Source organism: Prionailurus viverrinus, chromosome C1, assembly GCF_022837055.1.
Source record: "Prionailurus viverrinus isolate Anna chromosome C1, UM_Priviv_1.0, whole genome shotgun sequence".
NCBI lineage: Eukaryota > Metazoa > Chordata > Mammalia > Carnivora > Felidae > Prionailurus > Prionailurus viverrinus.
The window spans coordinates 130,950,178-130,977,433 of NC_062568.1; the positions used below are offsets into that span (position 1 = coordinate 130,950,178).

At 32.0% G+C, this 27,256-nt stretch overlaps 1 protein-coding gene across 3 annotated transcripts in view; it reads left to right on the forward strand.

Annotated features, from left to right (window-relative positions):
* DPYD (dihydropyrimidine dehydrogenase) overlaps positions 1 to 27,256 on the forward strand; it is an 864,530-nt gene that overhangs the window by 118,075 nt on the left and 719,199 nt on the right. For all 3 annotated transcript variants that reach the window (XM_047871842.1, XM_047871843.1, XM_047871841.1), the window contains exon 3: positions 7,427 to 7,509. In XM_047871842.1, the coding sequence (XP_047727798.1) occupies positions 7,427 to 7,509 (83 nt within the window). The remainder of the gene's footprint in view (positions 1 to 7,426; positions 7,510 to 27,256) is intronic.

Below are 27,256 nucleotides of genomic sequence, written 5' to 3' on the forward strand. Positions count from 1 at the left end.
CTTTTGTGTTTGCTTTTGAGTCTAAGCTACTATCACACTGTTGTACAGGCTGCCTTAAATATTTGTTATCTGTGACTTTCTTTTGCCATGAGCATTATTGCTCTAGTCTAGGGAGTGACTTTAAATGGCTAAACTGAGATCTTAAAATTCTGTCTTAATTACAGTAGTGCAATTATCAGGCTCTTTCATGGATTTTAACAATTAAATCTCACATTTCCTATAGCATTGTGGGCCTTAAAGACAGTACCCTATTCAAAACATTTGTTGTTAAATAAAGAGATTCAGATGTAGTGTTTGATTTTGTTAATCCCTGTCAGTAAATGCAAAGTTTTGAAGATTTTCACCCATAAAAAACCAAAATTATCCTGTCAAGGGACAGATTTATTTCTATGAAATGACTCCATTTAGCAAAAACATGTATATATGTATGTGTATATATGTGTATGTGTATATATTTAAAATTAGAGATTTCACAAATATGCCCATAGCAATTAAATAGAAATATCTATTCCCACATCTGATTTATAAACCATCTGTGGAGAAGCATCGAATTAAAAGATGAGTGCTATTTTTCATATCAAGAATCAAGTAAAGTTTGAAAGAAAAAGTTTACGAAACTTTCTTCCATTTTAAGATTTAAACATAACTCTTAGTAGTGATTCATCTATATTCATCTATATTCATCTATATTGATGGAGTTGGGTTGATAGCAAATCTAGTTGCAGAGAAAAGTAAGTAAAATTATATGGCCAAAGAGAAAATATACATTGTTTTCTATTAATGGTTAACATGGGGGAAAAATGAATGAAATTAGAATCAGAAACCTTGAATTTCAGTAGTGATTGTACCATAGAATACGGTAGTCACATACTTTGAATGCATTGTAGGTGAAAACAATTTGAGATACATCAGAATAATCTCTATAAATGAACATTTATTTTTCTTTTTACAATAATTTTTAAGCTTTTAATTAATTTTCAACCGTCCATTTCTATCCTATGTTTAATAATATCATTAGCAAACCAAAAAGAAATTGGCTAAATAAATAGTAGCACATGGATGCATGGGAATATTATCCAATTAAAAAAATTGTATGGTGAGATGTGTTTAGAATTATGGATAGATACTAGTCACATATTATTAAGTTTAATTATATTAAGGTTAAAAATGGTATATTCCAAAGATCATATACCTAGTAGTTTGGTTTGGATCTTTTTAGGTATTCATTTGCCCCAAAAGGCATTATTTGAGTAGCAGTTGTTAACATTAAGCTGTTATAGGTTGAATGTAGCAAATGGATATAATTGAATTTACCACATGGCTTTATTTTTTTATTACTTTGTGTACATTGTTATACTTCTCCTTGGGTATGCAAAAGTAAAGAAAACGGTCCAGTTTTCCCAGCACCACTTACCGAAGAGACTGTCTTTATTCCATTGGATATTCTTTCCACAGTGGCACTACTAGGTGTTTATCCAAGGGATACAGTTATGGTGTTTTGAAGGGACACATGCACCCCCAATGTTTATAGCAGCACTATCAACAATAGCCAAAGTATGGAAAGAGCCCAAATGTCCATCAATAGATGAATGGATAAAGAAGATGTGGTATCTATATACAATGGAGTATTACTCCACAATCAAAAAGAATGAAATCTTGCCATTTACAACTACAAGGATGGAACTAGAGGGTATTATGCTAAGCGAGAATAGAGAAAGACAAATATCATATTACTTCACTCACATGAGGAATTTAAGACACAGACAGATGAACACAAGGGAAGGGAAGCAAAAATAATATAAAAACAGGGAGGGGGACAAAACATAAGAGATTCTTAAATATGGAGAACAAACAGAGGGTTACTGGAGGGATTCTGGGAGGGGGGATGGGCTAAATGGGTAAGGGGTATTAAGGAATCTACTCCTGAAATCATTGTTGCACTATATGCTAACTAATTTGGATGTAAATTAAAAAAAAATAAAATTTAAATTAAAAAAAATAAAGATGATTGGAAATGTTCTGGATAATTTGAAATGTGAAAAGTTTCATGAGCTTACTGGCAAACAATTTTAGGAGGAAAAATCTTAATTCAGTCATAATTAATAGAAAAATTTAAGAAGTATTGAAAAAATCCTGTTTTATATTTAAATTTGTTTTATTCCTAGCACTTATTTTATTGTATTCTATTAAGAAAATGGCATATTTGGGGTGCCTGGGTGGCTCAGTTGATTAAGTGACTGACTCAATTTTGACTCAGGTTATAAACTCATGGGTGGGTTTGAGCCCTGCATCTGGCTTTGTGCTGACAGGGCGGGAGCCTGCTTGGGATTCTCTCTCTCTTGCCCCTCTCTCTGCTCATGATCTGTTCTAAAATAAATAAATAAGTAAACAAACAAACATTAAAAAACCCCAGCATATTCAAAATAAAATATAAAAATATTTCCAAAACTTTAAAAGTGTCTTTATTAATTAATTATTTTTAAGTCAAAAGAAATATAAACCCATAACAAACTTTGGAAAATTCTGAAAACTGTAACATAAAAGAACATTTATTTAACATTTTTTTGAATTTTATTTTATTCAACATTTTATTATAATTTTATTATAATCTGAGTTACTATTTCATTTCAATAAGGATGTTAGACTTCATTACAGGATTGGCTTTTTCATACAGAATTTTAATTATAAAATGTTATTTCATGATTATTAGTTGGTAGCTAATATTTACTGGTAGATACTTTGAACTTTTGTATATGCCTTTTTAAATTTTAACTGTGGTGTTATGTGATTGCATTATGATTTGTTTTCTTTATCATTTTAAAAATTTTATTTTTAAAGTTTTGTTTATTTTGAAACAGAAAGAGAGAGTGTGAGCAAGGGAGGGGCAGGGAGAGGGAGAAAGAGAATCCCAGGCAGACTCCTTAATATCAGCATAGAGCCTGACACAGGGCTCGATCTCACAAATCATAAGATCATGACCTGAGCCAAAATCAAGAGTCGGGCACTTAATGACTGAGCCATCCAAGCACCCTCCCTTTTTTTTTAAATTAATTAATTTATTTTGAGACACATACACACACACACACACACACACACACACACACACACAGAGGCACTATGATTTCTTAACCAGAATTCAGACTCTCTACTAAAAACTTTTATTGCACTATAATTATACAATGGAAAAATAGATCTTAAATATGCAATTCCATAATTTTCACAAAATGAATTAAACAGTTCCCTAGAAGACCCTCTTTTGTCTCCTGTAGTACTATACACCAGCTTCTAACATCTTGATTAGTTTTACATGTTTTTAAAATAAGAGCTTTATTGAGATAATATTCACAGGCCATAAAGTTCACTATTTTTGAAGTATATAATTCAGTAGTTTTTAGTATATTCACAGAGTTGTGCATGTATCACCACTCTTTCGGAACACTTTCATCTCCCCCAGAAGAAATCCCATTACCATCATCACTCATTCCCCCACTCTTTCCAGTCTTTGGCAACCTCTGATCTCCTTAATGTCTCTGTGGATTTGCTGTACTGGACATTTTATAAAAATGGAATTACAGGGGCGCCTGGGTGGCGCAGTCGGTTAAGCGTCCGACTTCAGCCAGGTCACGATCTCGCGGTCCGTGAGTTCGAGCCCCGCGTCGGGCTCTGGGCTGATGGCTCGGAGCCTGGAGCCTGTTTCCGATTCTGTGTCTCCCTCTCTCTCTGCCCCTCCCCCGTTCATGCTCTGTCTCTCTCTGTCCCAAAAATGGATAAATGTTGAAAAAAAAATTTAAAAAAAATGGAATTACATATACAACATGGCCTTTTCTATTTGGCTTTTTCACTTAGCATAATATTTTTAAGATTCATTTATATTGTAGCATGTATCAGAACTTCTCTCTTTACGGCCAAATAATATTCTGTTGTATCAATATGCTACATTTATGATTTTATTGACTTTTTGACTTGAATTTTTTCTGCTTTTTGTATGTTATTAATAATGCTGCTATGAACATTTGTATACAAATATTTTTGTGGATGTATGTTGCTCTGTGTTTCTGTTCTTACACCAGTACCACAGTGTCTTGATTACTTTACTTTTAGTGTCAGTTTTGAAATCAGGAAATATGAGTCCTTCAATTTTTCATTTCTGTTTTTAAGAATGTTTTGACTACCCTTGTCCCTTTTGTTATAGTATGAATTTGAAGATCAGCTTGTCAAAATCGGCGAAAAAAAATGTCAGCTGGGATTTTGACAGGAATTGCATAGAATCTTTAGATCAACTTAGGGAGTAATACCATCTTAACACTATTAAGTCTTCTAATCCGTGAACATGGGATGTCTTTCTATTTATTTTTGTCTTCTTTAATTTTTATCTTGAGGTGTGCTTTCCAGTGCACAAATCATATGCTACTTTTGTTAAATTTATTCAGGAATATTTTTATTTTTTGCTATGTAAATGGATGGTTTTCTTTTTTTCATTTTTGGATTATTCACTGTAGCTTTGCCTATTTTTTAATTTTTAAATTTCTTTAAAATTTTGTTTATTTTTGAGAGACAGAGCATGAATGGGGGAGGGGCAGAGAGGGAGACACAGAATTTGAAGCAGGCTCCAGGCTCCAACCTGTCAGTGCAGAGCCCAATGTGGGGCTTGAACTCACGATCCACAAGATCATGACCTGAGCCAAAATCAGATGCTTAACTGACTGAGCCACCCAGGCACCTGTAGGTTAATTATTTTTGAACTTTACATAAGTGAAATAATTTTGCTATTTGTTCTTTTGTGTGTCACATCTTTGCTCAATATTGTATCTATGAAATGTATCCATGTCACTGCATGTAGCTATAGTTCATTCTTTTTTAAAAAAAAATTTAAAACCTTTATTTATTTTTGAGAGGGGGAGAGAGGAAGAGAGAGAGGGAGACACAGAATCTGAAGCAGGCTCCAGGCTCTGAGCTCTCAGCACAGAGCCCAACGTGCAGCTTGAACTCAAGAACTCTGAGATCATGACTTGAGCCTAAATCAGAGGTTTAACTGACCAAGTCACCCATGTGCCCCATGTAGTTTGTTCATTCTTATTGCTGTGTAGTTTTCCATTGTATATAATGGCCTATTTATATATTCTACCTTGATGGACATTTGACTTGTTTCTGGTTTTGGGCTATCTTGAATAATGGTGCTATTAACATTTTTGTACATGGATTTAGGTGAACCTATTATAAATTTGTTCTGGGTGTATTCTTAGGCATGATTTCAGCTTATGAAAGTACTTCTAAAAGCTTTACAAAGTGATTGTAACAATTTAGTTCCATCAGCAGTGCTTCAGTTGCTTTTTATACTGAAAAAGTGCTCTATATAATCTACGTTGTAGGCATTTTCACAGTGTGTAATGGTATTTGCATCTTTCTCACGAGTAGTAATATTCAGCATATTGTTTTTTTAATTAGCAGTTTTGGATATTCTCTTTTATACAGTGTTTGTATACAGTGTTTTATACAGTGTTTGTATAAGTTTTTTGCTTATTTTCATTGAGCTTTTTGTCCTTTTTATATTTATCTGTAGGAGTTTTTTATTTATTATAGGTGTAAGTAATTAAAATAATGTGAAACTGGCACAAGTATAGGAAATTGAGTAGTGGGTCATAATGGACTCCAGAAACAGACCAAATATATACTGTGATTTACTTTATTGAAAAGATTAACTATAGTGGGGAAATGATGGTCCTTTCAATAATTACTATTGATTTAATTAATTACTTATATCATGTGATTTCCTATCTCACATCTTGTGCAAATGTCAGTCCCAAAAGATTGAACATCTAAATGTGCAATGCAGAATAATAAAGTTTACTGAAAAAATATAGGAATATATATTCATAACCTTGAGGAAGCCAAAGATTTCCGAAAGAGGACACAAAAGGCAATAACTATTAACCATAAAAAATAATAAATTGGGCCTCATTACAAATAAGAAATTTTCTTCATGAAAAGACACTACTAAAAAATGAAAAGACAAGACATAGAGCAGGAGATGATATTTACAATTTATATATATCAAAAAAGGACTGTTATTCAGAATTCAAATTGTTTTAGATATATTTCATAATTTTCAAGATTTTCACTATAAAAGCGTATAACTAACTATCTGTTAAAAGGATCTTTGCCCTAATTTTGCTGATTAAAAAAAATCAAGGTAGAAATAGTATATATATATGTATATATATACACTATATATGGATATGTATTAGGTATATATGTATATGTATTGTGTGTATATATATACACAGTACATATGTATACATAATTTTCAAGATTTTCACTATAAAAGCATATAACTATCTGTTAAAATGATCTTTGCCCTAATTTTGCTGACTTAATCAAGGTAAAAATAGTATATATATGTGTATATATGTACATATATACACATATATATGCATATATACACACATATATATCAAGGTTTTTAAATTAATTCTTACACATTGAAAATTATTAATCTAAATTCTGTAATTTTCTAAAATCCAGCATATGTATGTATAATTTAAAATGGAAAGAACACATTGTTATTTAGTTTTCGTTTGTTAGATTAGCTAAAATGCTAAATCTAATTATTTTATTACCTAACTTATATATAAAATCTGATATGCCAAAAGATTCATGGATATGTTTTTAGTCAAAAATTTAATTCTATACCGCATAAATCTTCTCAAAACTTATTAGTCTCATGTAAGATTAAGTTAATTTTACATTTAAAAATATATTCAGAATTATAATTAAAAAAATAAAAACTTAGAAAAAACAATTCAGTATTGCTAAGAACATGATATAATGTCACTTAATTTTAAGAATTGGACTTATTTATTTTAAACATATCTATATGTATACATCTATTTATAAATATATACACAATTGTTATTTAAAGATCTTATTCTAAAATTTTGTTTCCAAAATGTTGGAAGTTGTATAATTATCTTATGCTGGGCTGTATCTTTCCATGTAAGTAATTGTTAATATTTTTAGAACTAGATATTTATCTTATACAGTTTATTATAATTTCAAACTTACTTTTATTGACTTTCTCTTTTGAATTCAAATTGGTTTTGATATATTTGAGATTATTTTAGTGAAGTAATTTTCAAACCTCAAAGCTCTAAAAGTTGTGCTATGTTTACATAAAATTGATTTAGTCTGTTTACTCCATTTTGAAAAATTGGTAAAAAGACTTCTGTGATAGCTGTATCATGACATTTTTATTTTGTTACTGTTGAATTCACACTGTCAATTTTAATGAATCCTACCCAATTAAAGTTGTGTGCATATTTTTCATGAGTGCATAATCAATATAATCAATTATATTTTTACATAATTGCATAGATACAATTTTATCTCAGGATGTTGGAGGATTAATACATTTTTTAAAATGTTGCAGAAATGCGAGAAGCTGGAGAATAATTTTGATGACATCAAGCACACGACTCTTGGTGAGCGAGGAGCTCTCCGAGAAGCAATGAGGTAAGTCTGGGTCACCATAGCAACAGTCACAGATGTGGTAAAGAAAAAGTCATTCTTCATTATTGGGGGAACAAATGAGTTCATTGCCACCATTCAGCTCTGTTCTCTAAGGTATTAATTTGTCAGTGGAGAGACTTCCCTTGAGGCTGTACTTTGGTTTTGAAGCTGCATAAATGTTAAGCCTCAGTGCACAGTAAAAAATGTAAATGTTTAATTTGTTACTTAAAATGCTTAAGGGGTGTCTTGTTTTATATTTATACTAAACTGTGTGATTGAATGGAAATATTGTTCATCTAAATTCTGCCTGAATATAAAAAATAAACAGAACAATGGTGGTTAAACTGAGTAGTATTTTCTCCTAATTAATATTTAATTTAAAAAGAGGTACTTAAAATTTCATATTCTATTAGATTTTATAGGATTATATCATAGTATTTTTAAACTGATTTACACACTATTTTAAAGCATATAGATTCACTTTTTTTCAAATACAGTAGTCTATAATGAGCCTGATTTTTGTTTTTGTTTTTTGTTTTTTTGCTTTTTTCACTTTTGACATTTCTGTTTCTAAATATTTCTCTGAAATCTCCGCCAGACTTGATACCTTTTTAATAACTTTTAAGAATCAGTCTTTAAATCCGTATTTTAGTAGACATTAAGAATGTGTAAGGAATAAAACTCATCATCCTTAGGGCTAGAAAACAATAAATGAAATTAATTTTAAAAGTTGTGAGCTTCATCTCCCCATTTGAGTTGGAGAATTTCCAATATATTCGTACAGAAGTAGTATATTTACCTTTATTTAGCCTATGAAACTACAATTGATTTTTAAAATGCAGTTCTCATTTTTTTTTTCAGGATCGTAAGGCTAAAAATAATTTAAAATAAGAGAAAGGATAAACCTATGAGGCTTTGTAGAAGGGAACGTGGGTACAATTTTGTTATTGCTAGCACACAGTTACCATATACTTTAGTTTAGAAGCTGCTCTCATTTAGTAACCTTCCTTTTACCATGCAAGCAGCAGGGGAAAGTAATTAAATTTAATAGAAGCTGCCCTCATTTTGAAGCCACTTCTATTTAAAACCACAGGGGGAGGTAATTAAATTTAATGGAAACAGTAGCTTCTACACAAAGATACATGGTACTTCTGTATAGATGATTATGATGTCACAAAAAGAGGAATAATATATTACTAGTACTGAGAAATTACCAGCTGGAGCAAGTGAGCCTATTTTATTGTTAATGTCTTCACTAATAAAAAAAAGAGGGAAAAATAGAACTGAATATACAATAGAGAATTTGCGCCTATAAAATGCAATCATACATTCACAGAAAGTTAGTTTTTGAAAAATAGTAATAAATTAAAAAGAAGGTATAAAACATATTGTGGAAAAAGCCAATGCAGAAATTATGAATGAACTCCTATTTTCAATACAGTCTTTATCTTGTGTCTAAAACTACCACATTTATAAGTTGAAGGCATTGTTTTTGCACATGCTAATGATAATAAATTTGAATATATTAAGTGTGTACACCAATATGTATTTAGAAAGCTACAGTTATTCTCTGTATTTTTATATCTACTCAGTTTGAAGTAAACACATAGACACACAGGAAGACAAAGAGAATGCCAGCTCTGAAGCTTTGAATAAAAGAACTGAAGGCCTAAAACATAGAAAGAATTACAAAGGGGCAATGTGAATGAAAATGGGTGTGACTGAGGGAAATATAATGAACAAGGAAAGGACATGTAATTAGTATAGAAAATTTGTCATCAAGGAAAATCAAACTGAATTATGGGAGAACTGTGTATGAAGAGATTATTCTGCCAAATTTTGTAATACTTACTTTTTAGAAAATACTAGGATATTCTGCTTTTAAAAAAGTAGAGATGAACTAATAAGAAAAACAAGTATTACCTGGTTAGAATAACCTCTCAATCACTCATGCTATCAGATAAAGCAGTATTCTAGATAATTTAAATCAGCTTTTAATTATATGGCTGTTTAATGTACTTTGTTTACATAAGCTGCATATTTTACACATGCACATGCACACACATATTCATAATGTTTGGATTCACTAAACACAATTAAATAATTTAGTAACCAAAGCATTCAGCAATTTAGTACACTGTGGGCCCACCACTTTTGTGTTTGCTGTTGTTTTTTGCCTTTAGGAAATGTAGCAGTAGCTCATTCTTTTATATGTGAGATTATAGAAGCATGGGAAAAAAGTTGTGATGCTATGTTACTAAGAATAAGAGGAGAAACATGGAGGGGCAAAAATTAATTGTTCTTTAATCTGTGATCAATGTTTGCCTTACATGAAGGGTGTCTCGATCAAAAGAAACTATGGGAGGGTAAGATATTTGATTTAGGCCTTGAAAGAGGGCCAGTTTTGCAGATAGAGGGAATAGAATTGAGCAAAGTCATGGAGGCCTGCAGGTGCAAGATGTATTTCAGGAACAGTCAGTAGTCTGATGTAAAGCAAATTTTTTCAAGCTTTTTTTGAATATGTTTTCCCACAAAACTCACATAGGCAGAATTTTTGAGTCAGTAACATCTCTCCTTCCATGTCAAGAATCCTTGGGTGGAGGGGCGCCTGGGTGGCGCAGTCGGTTAGGCGTCCGACTTCAGCCAGGTCACGATCTTGCGGTCCGTGAGTTCGAGCCCCACGTCGGGCTCTGTGCTGACTGCTCAGAGCCTGGAGCCTGTTTCAGAGTCTGTGTCTCCCTCTCTCTCTGCCCCTCCCCTGTTCATGCTCTGTCTCTCTGTGTCTCAAAAATAAATAAACGTTAAAAAAAAATTTAAAAAAAGAATCCTTGGGTGGAAATGAAGCAGTATGAAGTTGGCAAGGATGATGTAAGCATTTCAGAATCTCAGAGTGTGAGAAGGGGCAGTCAGAGACAGGTATGAATAATTTGCTGAAAACTTTGGTGACCATAGGGACTGGCCTTAAGAGGCTGGTTGGAAATGTGTTTGTTACCATATTCTGGAGGCTAGTTAGATAGAGTCTAGCTTGCCATGATAAAGAGTGTAAATTATTTCAGGAAGTCATTATTTTTAAGGAAGGGGTGATAGGATTAAATGTAAACATTAGAATTTTGTAGAATTGTTAGAGGGGAAGAAGATACAATATAGGGATAGATGCAGTATTCCATGGTAGCTTTTCTCTTGGTCCTTGGACATGGCCTAGCTCAGCTGTGGGAACATTCTTTTCTCTCAGTGGCTTAACCTCCACAGCAGTCCTCAGGTGACCCTGGACACCCGCAGTGGTGCTCTCATTCTGAGTGTGTCTAGCCTGGAGAAGCTGGAGCAGAAATGGATGGAATCTGAAGATTGACATTTTGTGAGTGCTGTGTTTGGGTGCTGTCACCAAGTTGGAGGTATATCTCCAACTTGGTTTATTAAAGTTCTTAGAATAGGAAAGAAGATTCTGTCCTTGCTCAATTCTGTTATCTCATCCAATCCCTCAACATGGCTGGTCTTTGCCATGTAGTCTTGAACACATTCTTTTGTCATGTGTTCCCAGCTCATAAATCATTTTAGACCCCTCCCATACATCCTTCCTACCCCAGATGTGAGGACCTGTAGCCACCTATGTTAAAAACACAAGGAGCTACGAACTAATCTGGGATGTACAGGCTAAGTAAATCAGGTATTTGATCAGGTTTTAGCTAATACCGAGAAAGGGGAAAAAATGATTTAAAATATTGTTTTGGAAGAAAATAGCGGGGGCAGTTGAGGGGATGAGAGAGCTAGAGAAATCAGTGACATCACTAAGATAAAGGCCCAACAGAGGGGAGTGTGTTTGGGAAATATGAAAGTATTTAAAATGTAGATCTGATAAGACTTTGTGGCTTAGCCTCAATAAATCATAACCTTGATTTAATCTGTGCTGCTCTGTTTTAAATTATTCTTATCCTTTTTGAATAAATTATAATTTATTTGTGTGTCCTACTAGATAGTAACTTCCATGAAACTAGGATTGCTCTTTTGCCCTCTTGTGTATTCTTAGTCTTACCATAGTATTATCATATAGTAGGTACTCAATAATTATCTGTTGAATTGTTGGTAAAGATAAAAGTAATAAGGAGGTTTATTAAAGTTAAGTCAAATGTTTTTATTTTGAATATTTGGATATATATTAATTGGGATAGGGAGAGAAAAAAAGGGTTAAGGAAGAATATTTTCATTTTCAGATTAATTTGAGATAGCTGTGGCAAACTCGTATAAATTTGCAATAAGCAGAAGGAAAATATAATTCTACAACTCAGGAAAATACTGGGGGTTGATGTGCACATTTGGACTTGTTAAGTATTTTGATACTTGTAGCCATTGGAAAGGATGTGATTTCTAAGAATAGTGCATCAAATCAGAAAGGAGGAGAGTCTAACCAGATGCCTAAGAAAAAATATTGGGCTTAGGAAAATGTGTGTCACAAAGAAACATATTTTGAGATTTAAAAATTATAAATAACTTTCTCCAGCAGAGTAAGTTGGAACTGTAAAGTGGTGTGCCTGAGAAGAGAAGGGTGGGCGGCATTCCTGGCCAGTGTTCTGTGGCTCCTGGAGATAATCTAGAGAAGTGCTGCCCAGCAGAACTTTCTGTGAACTGCAGTAAAACTCTCTAGTAGAAATGTTCTATGTTTGTGTTGTTTAGTATGATTGCCAGTGGCCACATGTGGATACTAAGCACCTGAATTATGGCTCTTGTAACTGAAGAGCTGAATATTTAATTGTATTTAACTTTCATTAATATAAATGTAAATGGTTGTATGTAGTTACAGGCTATTCTTTGGACAGCATCACCTACAGGTATATGTTTGAGTTGCTAACGTGACATTTGTCTATCTCTCATGAATGGAATTTTCATCAAATGGAGTGGCTAGGGTAAAGCTAAACCAGGTTCACACACATCACATATACATCACATGCTGCTCTCTCAAAAAATGAAGAGTAAAAGTTAGTTTCATAACAGTAATGGATGTAAAACCAAAATGAACAAATATGACTTGATATGGAGGAGGTAAATGACTATTACTATCTAAAGGCATGACTTATATGTAAAAAGCTCAAGAGAATTAACAACAAAACCACGCTAGGAATTAATGAAATAATTTAGTAATGTGGTCAGATTTAAGATAAAAATGGAAATTTATTAGCATTTCTATGTATTACCCATAACTAATTAGTGGTTGTATTGATAGTAGATCCTATGACAATCCTATGAATTTATTATATTATAAGGTACCCCAAATCATCCAGAACATGTTGAATCACACAATAAGTGGTATAAGAGGCAGCCATTTAGTTATTTGGAAAAAAAATCACTTTATATTTACACAGGTGCTGAAGGATGTTTCATGTATATCAAAGAACTAAATGAAATAAATGAAATAGCCAATGTCCACTACATTATGGGAAGCAACAGTTTTATTTATTTATTTATTTATTTATTTATTTATTTATTTATTTATTTATTTATTTTGAGGTCTGTACAGGGAAAGAGATGATAAGCTAAAGAGTAGAAGAAGAAATCACTAAGCTTTGCCTGCATTAAAAAAGCTTCTGTTCGTGGAAAGAAATCATGAGATTAAAAGACAACATCAGCGTATTACATTGCTATGTGTTTAAGAGATTCAGAAAGATTAGGAGCTCAATGGATAATTGGCAAAGTATGATTAAGAAATCTTTGAAAATATTCAACTGTAATGGCCAACAAAATTTAAGTTACATTAAAAAATGTATTAATTTCTTGATTACTGATATTACTGCAGTTCAGCAGGGAGGAAATTTTTGAGTGTTAGCAATGGAATGGCAAGACAGCCATTTCTCACTCCCAGAGCTCAATAGGGGTGGAAGTGACTGCTGCATTTAAGGGAAGGATCACTCCAATAAGTATGAAAAGCTTTAAAGCAAACATACCTTTTACATATTAATTTAACTTCCTGAAATAAATCTATTTCAGAAAACTTAGAAATTATGGGCAATCTCAATGTGTTTCTCAAACTATTAGAATATAACAGTAAACAAACTGAATAGAACCCAATCGTCTACTGTTAAGGAAACAAGTAAGGAAATGAATATTATATATATAATGCATTTGATGTATATTTATATACACATCTATGATTTTATATAGATATATAAACTTAAATATATTTATAAAACATATATTTATGTAACATGTGATATTATATATACACACATGTAATGGTGAATTGTGGCATCTTTAACCCTATCTGGATACTAAAATGATCTTCACCACAGTGTTTTTAGTGACACAAGAATCCTCGTGTTAAACTGTTCACTGAAAAATACCAGGAAACAAAATTGCATGTAGAACATTATCTCCACTGAATATAAAGAATGCAGAGAAAGAAGATGAGATTAAAATATACTAAAATAGCTATTATATTTAGGTGCTAGGCGAACAGATACTTTTTTCAGGCTTATAATTTTCTGTTCTAAATTTTCTATAATAGGAGCACATCATGAATGATTCAAAAAATAATGAAGTAAGAAATGGAAAAATGGAAAGAATAAAATATGATATGAATACTAGGATAAGTGGTAAAAATCAGATTTTAGACTCCAACTGTGATTTTAGGTAAATTAATCTTTTTTTGTCTTATTTTTTTGTAAAATAGGATTAAAAACTTAATAGGATTGATATGATGAACAACAATAATGTAGGAGAGAAAGCTTTGTAATTTATGAAACAATAAAAGGATGATACAAAGTATTATAATGTTTGTATATGTTATTTGCATTTAATGGTGTTTCAGTGATTATTTCAAAGAATTTACATATGTCATACATAATGGAATTGACTGGAAAACTATAGTGTAGCCTTAGAATGTAAAATACCAGAGTGAATATTTCTTGTCTCTCACTTATACAGAGCTCATTGTAGTTCTATGGCTATGTGGAGATATTGTACAGGATTTCTAAAAATGATGACATAAGAAAAAAAACATTTTAAAGACAGGAAAAATACATCTCTAGGTTAAATCTCTGTCTATAGTATGATAATAGTGAGTTTAGAGGTAAAATTCACAACTTCTTTTCATCATATTTTCTCCTTATCACTGCCAATTCAACCTTCTTATCATGCCAAAGTGATTTGATTTCTGTATTATCATATTTTGCACCTGTCTTAGACCCTGTAATAAATTCTAAACATCAAGAGGAAAAGTGGAACCTTTTTAACATTGTGTCTCTCTATCCCCCTTTCAGTTCCAGAGGCAGTAGTGGGACATGTTGAATAGATATGTGAAATTGGAAAGTATTTGAATTGAATAACTTGAGAAAAGGGAGTGTCAAATTGTGGAAAAGAAATGGGTACTTATAGTTCATTAAGAAGAAAAAGTAACAATGTGGTCTGAAGGTTTTAGAAAATGACAATACACAAAAATAAAGATTGGTCAGATTGGTGGTTATACTTCTATGGTGAAAATATAAATTACATATTTGGAATACAAACATTGTTAATTAGAGGTTAGTATTTTATTTGCAGAGCCAAACCTATTCAGTGACACCTGTTATGTTTAGATTATTGTTATGGAGATGAACTTCCAGGACAAACATGAAATTTCTTTTTCATTTTTGCTTGGCTTCATCACGTGTTGGGAATTCTGTCACTAGATGGTGATATTGAGTTGCACACTTTATGTTTCTGGCTTTTTTTCTGGTGTGTGTAATTGTAATTATAGGTGTGCCATAAGCACAGCCATTTATGCAGAGTTAAACAAAATACAACTATACGAACTTGGAAAATAGTTTTAAGAGGTATAAATACATTCTAAGTGTTATTTAAGTCAAAAGGTTAATATTGTTTTAATGTGTTTGTGTTTTTACTTTAGAATCATTGACTTTGATAGGTAGAAAGTATATATATTAATAACAATCTAAATTTTTCATTAAAGACTCAGGTCTAAGAAGAGATTCAGAGACATTTAAAAGAGGTCTTTTCCAGTTTTCCTCTTCTAGATGTATTAGTCTAGAAAGTTCATCTTTAATTTCACTTCTCTGTTAATATCCAGTGGTAAAAGGGACTGTTTACCAACTGATCTAAGGGTTATGTTACTCCTGGTACCTAGATATTGTTTTAGCTGCTTATTGTTATATTAATGTTTTAGTTATATTAATTTGCATCTTGTGCTGAGCATAATGGTTAAACTACACTATTTCTTTAAGTGGTGCTTCTACATGAACTGGAATAAAAAATCGTCTCTATGAGTAGTTTTGTCTATCTGAATAAGGCTTGAAGGTAAGATAGTATTATTCTATTTAATCATTTTTGTAGGTAAGTTTTTGTGTGTATGTATATATTAAATATGTGTAAATGTGTATGTTTGTATATGTAAATGTATACTTTCTATATCTCTATTTCTGTCTAAATCTCCCCATCCCAGTCAAGGAAATCTTACAGTGTGACAGCATTTTGAATTTGGGGATCTCTATGCTTTTTAGACATATCTATTAGGATTACAAAGATTTATGTACAAGAAGGTTCAATGAATTTTTTTTATAATAGTAAAAAAAGGGAAAGAGGATAAGAAGGCAACCTAAATATTTATGAATAGTGAGTTTGAGTAATTTAAAAGATGAATGTAAGGCATGAAAAAAATTAAAATTGCATTGTAGTAAAATAAAAGATAAAATGAGAAAGCATTAACAAGATACTTCTAGTAAAATCATCAGATTATTAAATAGTATGGAAAGTAAATACAATTTTTTAAAAATTCTGGGTATGGTATATAATGATATCAACAATTACAGATGATTTAACATTTGTAACTTTTTTTTGCTTTCAAAGTTTTCAAAAATAAACACATTATTTTTATAATCATAAATGCCCATGTATATGTGTGTATCTGTGTTTGTTTTTTAGCTATATGAAAAGTTTGACCTGCGATACTGGGTTCAGAGGCGATGTGTTAACTTTTCATTTTAATCAAATGTCTTGATCCTTCATAATTATATTTCTCCAAGTTTTCTTTCACTAAAGGGATCAGCAGGTATCTCTCTAAAAAGTACCCCCCAAGTCAGCAAATTATAAGAGTATCCTCTTTTCTTCTATGCAGAGGAGAGTACCCTGTCTTTGTCATTTCTATTATAAAGAGGCACATATTCTACTATGCCCACAGTAGGTTCCTGCATTTGATCACCTAACATATGGATTTGGTGACCACACTGAATTATCTTTAATGATAATTTTTTTTTTTTTTTTTTTTTTTTTTTTTAAATTTTTTTTCAACATTTATTTATTTTTTGGGACAGAGAGAGACAGAGCATGAATGGGGGAGGGGCAGAGAGAGAGGGAGACACAGAATCGGAAGCAGGTTCCAGGCTCTGAGCCGTCAGCCCAGAGCCCGACGCGGGGCTCGAACTCACAGACCGCGAGATCGTGACCTGGCTGAAGTCGGACGCTCAACCGACTGCGCCACCCAGGCGCCCCAATGATAATTTTTTTAAAACAGCAGCAAATGAAATCAGGCATAGGTTAATTAAATTATATATGTATAAAATGCGTTAGCCTATACCTTAATCTAAGCATGTGTTCATTCAACTTGGTGCCTACTATGTGCTAGACACTATTTAAAACGAGTATTTGTAGAAGAAAATAAAATTATAATTACCATTTTATGACTACTCGGTAACTTTAGAATGATAAAACTAGAAAAGAAAATATGAGTCATTGGTATATTGGATGTTTATATTTAAAACAACAAATTAGCAGCAATAACATAATAGAATTTAACCATGATAAAAAATAATTCGATTTTGGGGCACCTGGGTGGCTCAGTCAGTTAAGGGTCTGATTTTTTATTTTGGCTTGGGTCATGATCTCATGGTTTGTGGGTTTGAGCCCTGCTCTGTGTCAGCGAGAAGCCTGCTTGAAATTCTCTCTCCCTCTCTCTTGCCCCTCCCACACTCGTGCTCCCTCACTTGCTCTCAAAATAAATAAATAAACTTAAAAAATAAAAAAAAAATTGTATTTTCCCGTTAGTAGTTTAAGATTGTATATTAAAGACTAGAAAGGAAGGGATACAGCTTTTGTTTTGCTACGAAAGAAAAGTGCAGAGCTAAGTCTTACTCTAGAATGCTTATCATTTTAGATACAGACTTTGAATGAGCAGCTAATAGCTAAAATTATTTAGGAGATAAAAATTGGTACTGTGAGGATTAGCTTTAATTTTAAGTATCCATAATTGAAGTGCCACATTATGATTTTAATGTTATGATAATCTTGTTAACAAGCTGTTGTGTATATACTATCATATTTTAATGTAGTTGCAAAGCTTAAGTAAACCATAAAGTAAATTGCTTTTTGAATCAGGCTTTTACAAGTGGAAAATTAGTGGTTTACATGTTTTGAATACATATTTTGTAATTATGCTTGTCATTTTCTACAACTTAAGAAGAATAATAGAATAGGTTTATAGATAATGCATTATTGTTCATTGGCATATTTTGTTATTGCCCATTCTAATTAGTTTGGTTTTATTATACATATACTATAAAATAATAACTGATTCTGTTTCTTTTTCTGTAATAGTCTTCTGGAAGGTACACATTGTAGTTTAGTTATACTACTTCTCATTTCTCATATATCATCACATTACTTTTAACAGAAAATTAATACCTTTTCTTATCTAGTATTTCTACAGGTTATTATGATATACACTGAGTTACATCCATTGGGAGGGTTTGTGTTTATTTGGGGGAAAAAAGTGTCCTATTCTGATAATTGGTGAAGATAGCTAGTAAGTAAGATTTACTTTTTCTGAATTTGTTGCTTCAGTTGACAAAGACAAAGCATGGCAATTTGATAGTCTAAGCCAGAAATAGGCAAACTTTTATGTAAAGTCCAGACAATAAATACTTTCAGCTTTCTGGTTCCTGCAGTCTCTGTTATAGTTATTTAATTATGCTGATGTAGTGCAAAAGCAGCCACATAGACATTTTGTGAACAAATATGTGTGGCTTCATTGGTATGGCTATGTTCTAATAAACTGTTATAGAAACAGGCAACCAGGTGGATTTATCCCATGGGTCATAGTTTATTGACCTCTGGTTAAGAGCAGACTTGACATAAATCAATTAAATTTCAAAAAAGTATTGGTAAATATATTATGAATTTGTTATCTCTGATAAATTAATACTAAAAAATACTGTGAAGTTCTTCCAGTTTTATTTACAAAGATGACTATACAACATTTACTGAGGTGTCCTTATTTCCCAATTTCTGGGCTGTTCTTTGAAATTGAGTAAGTGACACTTCCTAGATTACTCATTCAAGTAAATAAGCATAAATCAGAGAAAACTCACCAATTGCAATTGTAAAATCACCAATGTGCAACCAACATGAGGTCTCGGTATCAATGGCACTGAATCAATTAGCATTAATTCATTATAATTATGGTTTAGAGTTAAAATGTGGACTAACCACTGAAGAACCATCTACATTATGAAACAGTATAATGTTACTCTTCATTTTAGCACTAGTTTACCACAATATGGTACTTATAAAAATATACATTGTGATACCTGACTTTGTTAATTATTCTTATAAATATGGAAGAATCATGGTATCTACTGAAGTACATACATGATGTCTGATACTGATTTGAAAATAGTGTGAGGTGTTGCATGGTCTGTTATTTTAACTCCTGTGCAAAGTTTTATACTTTAAGGGGCTATGTAAGGAATTGCCTTCATTTCAAAAATGTAATCAATTGATGTTTAATAAATCTGTGAATTATAAATAAATAATTATCTTCTAGTATACAAAGAAGTTTTTTTTTAATATTAAGTGAGATTGCATATGGGATATTCTGAGCCCTTTTTAAAAAATGTTCTTGATGTTTTAAGTTCAGTCTTAATATTTTCCAAAGAGCTTCCTATGAAAATTAGTTTAATTTAATACATTTCCTAACTTTTAGCCCTATAGTTTTTTTTTTCCCCATTTTAAGAACCATTATTTTGGCTGGCAAATAGAAGAAATAATAGTAGTCATTTAATTTTGAAATCTTCCATCATATCAACTTTCATCAAGTTTTAGTGGAAATGGGTGTTTGTCATTGGACCACAGAGGTAATACTTTTAATGGATATCTGTGCTATGTTTACAGACGAATCTTGCCAATATCTTCCTCTATCTTTCAGGAGACTTTAGAAAAATCTTTTTTTATTTTTATTTTTCTTAAGATGGGAAAGAAAAATGATTTACAATAAGGTTAAATTACTTACTGGTATTATATTTGTCACTGTCATATTTCCCCTCCATATTTCATTTCTTCCTTCATCCCCTTAGAAGTTGTTTATAATTTCATATTCTGTGAGAGAATATTGCTTGAGACATTTCTCACCCAGGGGTAAGAATTGTGTTGAAATTTAAACAGTTTGGATGAAAAAGCTGTTTTGGAGATCGCATTTCTTCTTTTCAAAATAGAGAAACAAGTATAAGATTTTCTTCAATGTTAAGAAAAAGGTTACTGGTTTTGACACATAATTATTATTAAATGACTAAATATGAATAGAGTATATTAAGTAATTTTTTTTTTAAGTTATTTAAATTCTGGTTAGTTAAAATACAGTGTAATATTAGTTTCAGGTGTAGAATTTAGTGATTCTTCACTTGCATACAACACCCAGTGCTCATCACAAGTGCCCTCCTTGATCCCCATCACCCATTTAGCCCATCCCCCACCCTCCTTCCCTCCAGCAATGCTCAGTTTGTTTTCTATACTTAAGAATCTGTTTTATGGTTTGCTACATGGGGGTTGGGGGAAGAGAGAGGCAAACTACAACTTAAAAAGCATTGGGTAGGGGCGCCTGGGTGGCTCAGTCGGTTAAACGTCCGACTTCGACTCAGGTCACCATCTCGTGGTCTGTGAGTTGGAGCCCCGTGTCCGGCACTGGGCTGATGGCTTGGAGCCTGCTTCCGAATCTGTGTCTCCCTCTCTCTGCCCCTCGTCGTTCGTGCTCTGTCTCTCTCTGTCTCAAAAATAAATAAACGTTAAAAAAAAATTAAAAAGAAAAAAGCATTGGGTAGCCAGTCACTACCATTAATTGGAATCTGAGGATCATTCCTTGAGTTGGGTCATTTCATTAAAAATGAAAGTCTGCTGTGTTTTGGTATTATTATAAGACTTATACTGTAGTTCATATTTATTCAGGATTATTCTGTTCATCTGAAATTTTTAGAAACTTGATTGTTCTTTCAGTACCTCCACCAAAAATCTGCATTATTTAAGGGTCATGACAAATATATTTGTCACAATAATGTTTCTATAGATGATATAGTTATTTCAGAAAGAGATCTTGTTTATCTCAATACTAATAAATGCTATTTGTAACCTGTAATTGTATGAACAAACTAGGATTTACTAGATATATCTAAATTATTGCATGTCTTTTATTATTTATTATTTTTATTACTTATATTATCATTTTGTCTGATTATATATAACAAGAAATGTAGTTTAAATGTGATGGTACCTAGAACCTTGAATGCATGTTGGAATCATCTTGTGATGATCCAATACCTAAGCCCAACTCCAGAGTAATTAAATGAAATTGTTTGTGTGTTGGGGTGGTGGGATTACAGTCAGCACCAGTATTTTTATTTATTTTTTATTTTTTTATTTTTTTATTTTTTTTATTTTTTTAATTTTTTTTTCAACGTTTTTTATTTATTTTTGGGACAGAGAGAAACAGAGCATGAACGGGGGAGGGGCAGAGAGAGAGGGAGACACAGCATCAGAAACAGGCTCCAGGCTCCGAGCCATCAGCCCAGAGCCTGACGTGGGGCTCGAACTCCCGGACCGCGAGATCGTGACCTGGCTGAAGTCGGACGCTTAACCGACTGCGCCACCCAGGCGCCCCAGCACCAGTATTTTTAAAGCATCTTGGGTGATTCCAGAATGCAACCTAGGTTGAGGATTGCAGTTCCAGTTGGTTTCCATGAAGTCTGTTCTGCAGACAGCAGCCAGAATCGTTTTATTAACGATTCCATGTTTCTCCTCCACTCATACCCCCTCAGTGAGCTCCTACCTTACTTGCAGTAAAAGGGAAAAATTCCTCCAAGCTTTATATAATCCAGATCTTCTCCACTATCTCCTTGACCTTATATTTTATGACTCAATTTTTCTCTTACTTACATTAAGCCACAGTGGCCTAAATAATTAGAAATTAAACAATAAATTTCTGAGACGCCTGGGTGGCTATTTTGGTTGAGTGTCTGACTCTTGATCTCAGTCAGGTCTTGATCTCAGGGTCATGAGTTCAAGCCCTGCATTGGGCTCCATGCTAGGCATGAAGCCTACTTAAAAAAAAAAAAAAACAGAAATTAAACAATAAATTTCAAAATAACCATTGGTCAGAGAAGAAATCACAGGGATATTTAAAAAAAGTATTTTGAACTGAATAATACATCAATAAAATAAAAATTTTAATTTAATATTAAATTTAATATTTAATTTAAAAAGTAATATTAAATATTTAATATTTAACTTAGTATTTAATTTTAATTTAAATAGAAAACATCAAAATTATACAGATGCAAGTATAGCATAATTTAGAGGAAAGTTTACAGCCACTTTAGAAGACAGTTTCACAGTTTATCATAAGACTAATTGCCCTTACCATTTTTACCATAATTGAAAAATGATTTTGGATGTATAAATCATCATTTTAAATAAAAAAAAGAGTAAAAGCCCTAATTAAAAAAATGTTTTAACAGGATCAGGAATAAGGAAAGGCTGTTCACTCTTAACATTACATTTAAAATTTTTTTTAATGTTTTAATTTATTTTTGAGAGAGAGAGAAGCAGAGCATGAGTGAGGAAGGGCCAGAGAGAGAGAGAGGGAGACACAGAATCCGAGGCAGGCTCCAGGCTCTGAGCTGTCAGCAGAGAGCCTGACACTGGGCTTGAACTCGTGAACCAGGAGATCATGACCTGAGCTGGAGTCGGATGCTTAGCTGACTGAGCCACCCAGGTGCCCCTTAACGTTCCATTTTAATATCCTACTAGAATCCTAGCTAATGCAATAAGATCATGAAAGGAAATAAAAGGTATACTGGTTGAGAAAGGAAAAATAAAACTGAATTTGTTTACAGATGGCATGATTGTTTATAGAAAATATGAAAAAAAAAAGATTAAAAAGCTCCTGCTGAAATTAATAGGCAATTATATTAAGGTTGTAAGATACAAGGTTAATGTGTAAAAATCTGTTGTTTTCCTAATATCAGCCAGGAATGATTATGATTTGAAATTTAAAAAAAAATTACCATTTACACTAGCATCCAAAAACTGAAATATGTGGGTATAAATCTAACAAAATATGTACAGGAAAACTATAAAACTAATGAAAAGAAATAAATACATAGATATTCCATTTTACTAGGTAGGAAGACTCAATATTGTTCAGATGTCATTTCTTTCCAACTTGATCTTTATATTGAACACAATCCTGATCAAAAGCCCAGGAAGATAGTTTTGGTTATCCACAAACTGATTCTACAACTAATATGGAGAGGTAAAAGACTCCGAATAGGCAGTACAGTATGTCAGAGAAATGACACTACCCCACCTTAAGACATTCTATAAAGATATAATAATCAAGATGGTATATTGGCTAAATAATAGACAAATCAATGGGATAGAACAGTTTGTTCAGATATAGACCCACACAAATATAGTGAATTGATCTTTGACAGAGGAGTAAAGGCAATACAGTAGAGAAGCGATAATCTTTCATGAAATGGGGCTGAAACAACTGGACACCCACATGCAAAAAAAAAAAAAAATCTAAACATAGACCTTACACCTTTCACAAAAATTAACTCAAAATAGATCATAGACTTAAATCTCAAAGCAAAACTAGAAAATTCCCAGAAGACAATATAGGAGAAAACCTGCATGATCTTGAGTTAGCAGTGACTTTTAGATACAATCAAAAGGCATGGTTCCTGAAATAAAAATTGATAATCTGCACCATATTAACATTAAAAACTTCTGCTCTATGAAGGACACTACCAACAGGATGAGAAGACAAGCCACATATTAGGAAAAAAGAATTTTTCAAAAGACATATTTGATGAAGGACTGTTGTTCAAAACATACAATTTTCTCTTAAAGCTCAATGATAAGAAAATAACCTTACTAAAAAATTGGCAAAAGATCTGAATATACAACTCACCAAAGAAGATGCACAAATGGAAAATAAGGATGTAGAAAGATGCTCAATATCATACGTAATTAGCAAATGGCAAATTAATAATATTAAATACCATGACACCTGTTAGAATATATATGTTTCAAAAACTGAAGAGACTGACAACACTAAATGCTGTTAAAGATGTGGAACAAAAGGATCTCTCATTCACTGCTGATAAGACTGTGAAATAATACAGCCACATGGGAGGTAGGTTGGCAGTTTCTTAGAAAACCAAACTGATGATTTCTCCTCAACTCATTTTGAGAATATTCTCACTTCTCTGGAACTTTAGGCTGTGTAATTTTTTTGTTGTTGTTGTTTTTCTTTCTCAGATCTCTGATGCCTCTAAAAATACAATGCTTGTGGCTTATCTAGCTTTTTCTAATTTATGGCAATGGGAGCTTTGATTGGCCTTCTGTGACCTACATTCTGCTTAGAAGTTCAGGTTCTCTGTCTGCCTTAACACATTGTTTTGGTAATGAGTTATATCCTGAGTAAATATAAGCAATTACATGTCATTGTAACTTTAAAGAAAACAAACCTGTTTTTTGAATAATTGATTTTTATTTGGTTCATTTCAAGTAGAATATTTAATCCACTGCCTCCATTATTTTCTCTAAAATATGAAGAAACTTTCATCCCTGTTCCTCTTCTCACTCCATTTATGCCTTTAGTGATATAATCTACTTTCTTTGCCTTTATTCACAGTCTGCATATTACTGTCTCCTTAAATCTGTGTAATCTGCCACATCACTCTCTTGAACCCCAGAGCCGTGGTTCTAAGGCTTATTTGACATTTGAATGTTCATCAGGAACCTGAAACTCATCTGCTCAAAATCAAAATATATTGCTTCACCTTTCAGTAGGTCGCCTACATTCCCAGGGTTCCAGTTTTGACTCTATCACTAGGACTGTCTGTAATTTTTAGTAAGAAGCTCCTTAACCTCTATGAGTGTTATTTTTCAAAAAAAAACTTTATATTTTATTTAAATGAATCGAAATAGAACAAGGTCATTGCTTGTTTTAACAAAATATTTTATCAAATGTCTAATTAGTATTTGTCTTTTTCAAAACCAAAATAGTATATGTTCAGGTTACCTCACGTGTAAGTTAAATAATTCACTGCTTTGATAGGAATTAATTGGTCAAGTCAAACAACGAATAATTAAGGATAACTTGGTCTTGTCGACTCAGTTCAATGCTCAGAAGTATAGGTTTAAAAATCCTAAGAGACAAAGCTAAATTAGTTTTAATTGGGCCTTTTATATGACCACTTAAGTGCTTACTTTTCCTAATGTGTTGGTTTTTTACAACTAAAATATGCAACCTGTTGTCTTTTAATTTCTTTAATTCCCTCTTCTTTTCTCAGGAGAGAGTTCTGTATCATTGAGTACGCTATACCTGGGTGAACCCAATCAAATGACTTAGACTTTGGTGTAGGAAAATAAATATCAATGAGATTCTGTAGGGATAGATAATGTCAAAGATACATTTAGGATGTGTCTAATTAAAGTTTTATGAAATAAATGCATTTATGTATTTTTCCTAATGAATTTGTATAGGGTATTAAAATTCTCACAAATAATAAGTTTTAGGATATCATACGATAGGATATAATTTACAAAATTGTTTAATTTCTTTCCACTTTTGGTTATAGTAATATTCACAAGTGTGCCTATTTCTAAAGAAATTGTATGTGTCTTCATGTGAAATAAAATCTTTTGGTATCCTTCTAAGCTGATCCTCAGTTAATGCTGATAGTACTTAACAGGTGTTATTTATATGAAGTTCCAAATTGGATCTTACATCCCATTATATATACTTCCCTCCAAAAGATGTCTGCATTAAATGAGAATTAAGATTAAGAAAATGACATTTAACATTAACAAATTTTCTTTTTCTAAATAAAATGCGATAAGACTTTTCATTACTCACTAGAAATGAACTTTTATTGCTACTTAGCACAAGTGTTCATAAAGCTACTCCAGCTTAAAAACCATTTAAATGAATTTTATTACTGCAGTGACAAACTTCATTGAAAGTTATTTTCACTTTAAAGATGATCTTAACATATGGCATCCAGGGAGAGGTGGGGTGGGCTTTTTAAGTATTTTCTAAAGATCACTTTTAATTCTTCAGTGAAAATATTAGCACTTTCATAAAGGTTTTTTTTTAATCTTGGCAAAATTAACCATGGAACACATGATAATATATAAACAGTGTTACGTATAACCCTAAATGATAGTCTCTGTATATAAATTTCAAGGCTACTTTGTGTAGAAGAAGACTTCGTTTTTAAGACACATTTTATTTAATAATCAAAAGAAAAAAACCCCAACAACTTGATCATCTTTAAATAGTAAGATATATGTTGCTATAATATAAAAGAAATTAAACACATTTTTTTCAAAATGCTTTTCATCTCTCCATTTTTGTGTAGTTTTGTAGATATTTTGGTATAAGTATGTGAGCCCATATTTCCATTGTCAAAAATGTATATTCAATCATGTTATTAGGAGCAGTTGCCATTATAAGCAGTTACAAAACACCTTTTTGATTAATGTCTTTTAAGTTGTTTTTGTCCTACTATTTTTGGCCTGAATGTAAAATAATAATTCAGAAATTCTTATGTTATCTATAAAGGAAGAGCATGAAACAAGATTATTATAGTAACTCAGTGATATATTATAAAGAAGAGTATTTCCTGTAGGGTAGTCCAATTACAAAATAGTAAAACAGGAACAAAACACAATAAAGTATTTTTTCTATTTGTTTCAGTAAGTTTAGCACAGCAGGGATTGTGGCATTCCTCCTGGCTGGTGCGTCAAATCTGCAGTTTGAAATGTAACTGCAAATGGGAGTTATTTTAAAGACATCATATATAAGCTAATAACCTTAGCCATATAAATGAGACAATTATACAACATTTAATATATTTAATTGCTTTTATTGCAATAATTTCATATCTTCGGTTTGAGAAAATAATGTGTTTATTTGAAAAGATTAATAAACTTGTATGTTGAAGACCTGTAAGAACAAAACTTTGAATCATTTAAATGCTTCTTTTGCCTGTCTGAAATTTTTATAGATGTCTATTTACTTGACTGTCTTTGATGAGCCAGTTCAGTTCAATTTGAGGAAAAAATGTTACTGGTGGTATAAATTAACAACAACAACAACAACAACAACAACAACAACTGTAACACAAACCGATATAGGATCTAGTAGAACTTTTGAAAAATAACCTGAAATCATTTGGGGACCATACCTTGGACTGCAACATAAGAGGGAAAATATGTTCATTATATGGATTTATAGAAATTTAAAACATCTATATTTTTAATGGTAAGAGGTCTAGGTTTTAGAAAGTTTGGCCAAGATAAAAAGGATAAGTAGGGGAGCTCAGACAACTACACCAAAGAGAAGATTCCAGAAGCTAGGGTGTCAGAAAGTGAGTCTTGAAACAATACAGTCAGGATTTTTAATAACAGAAATTTCTGAGGTAATATAAGT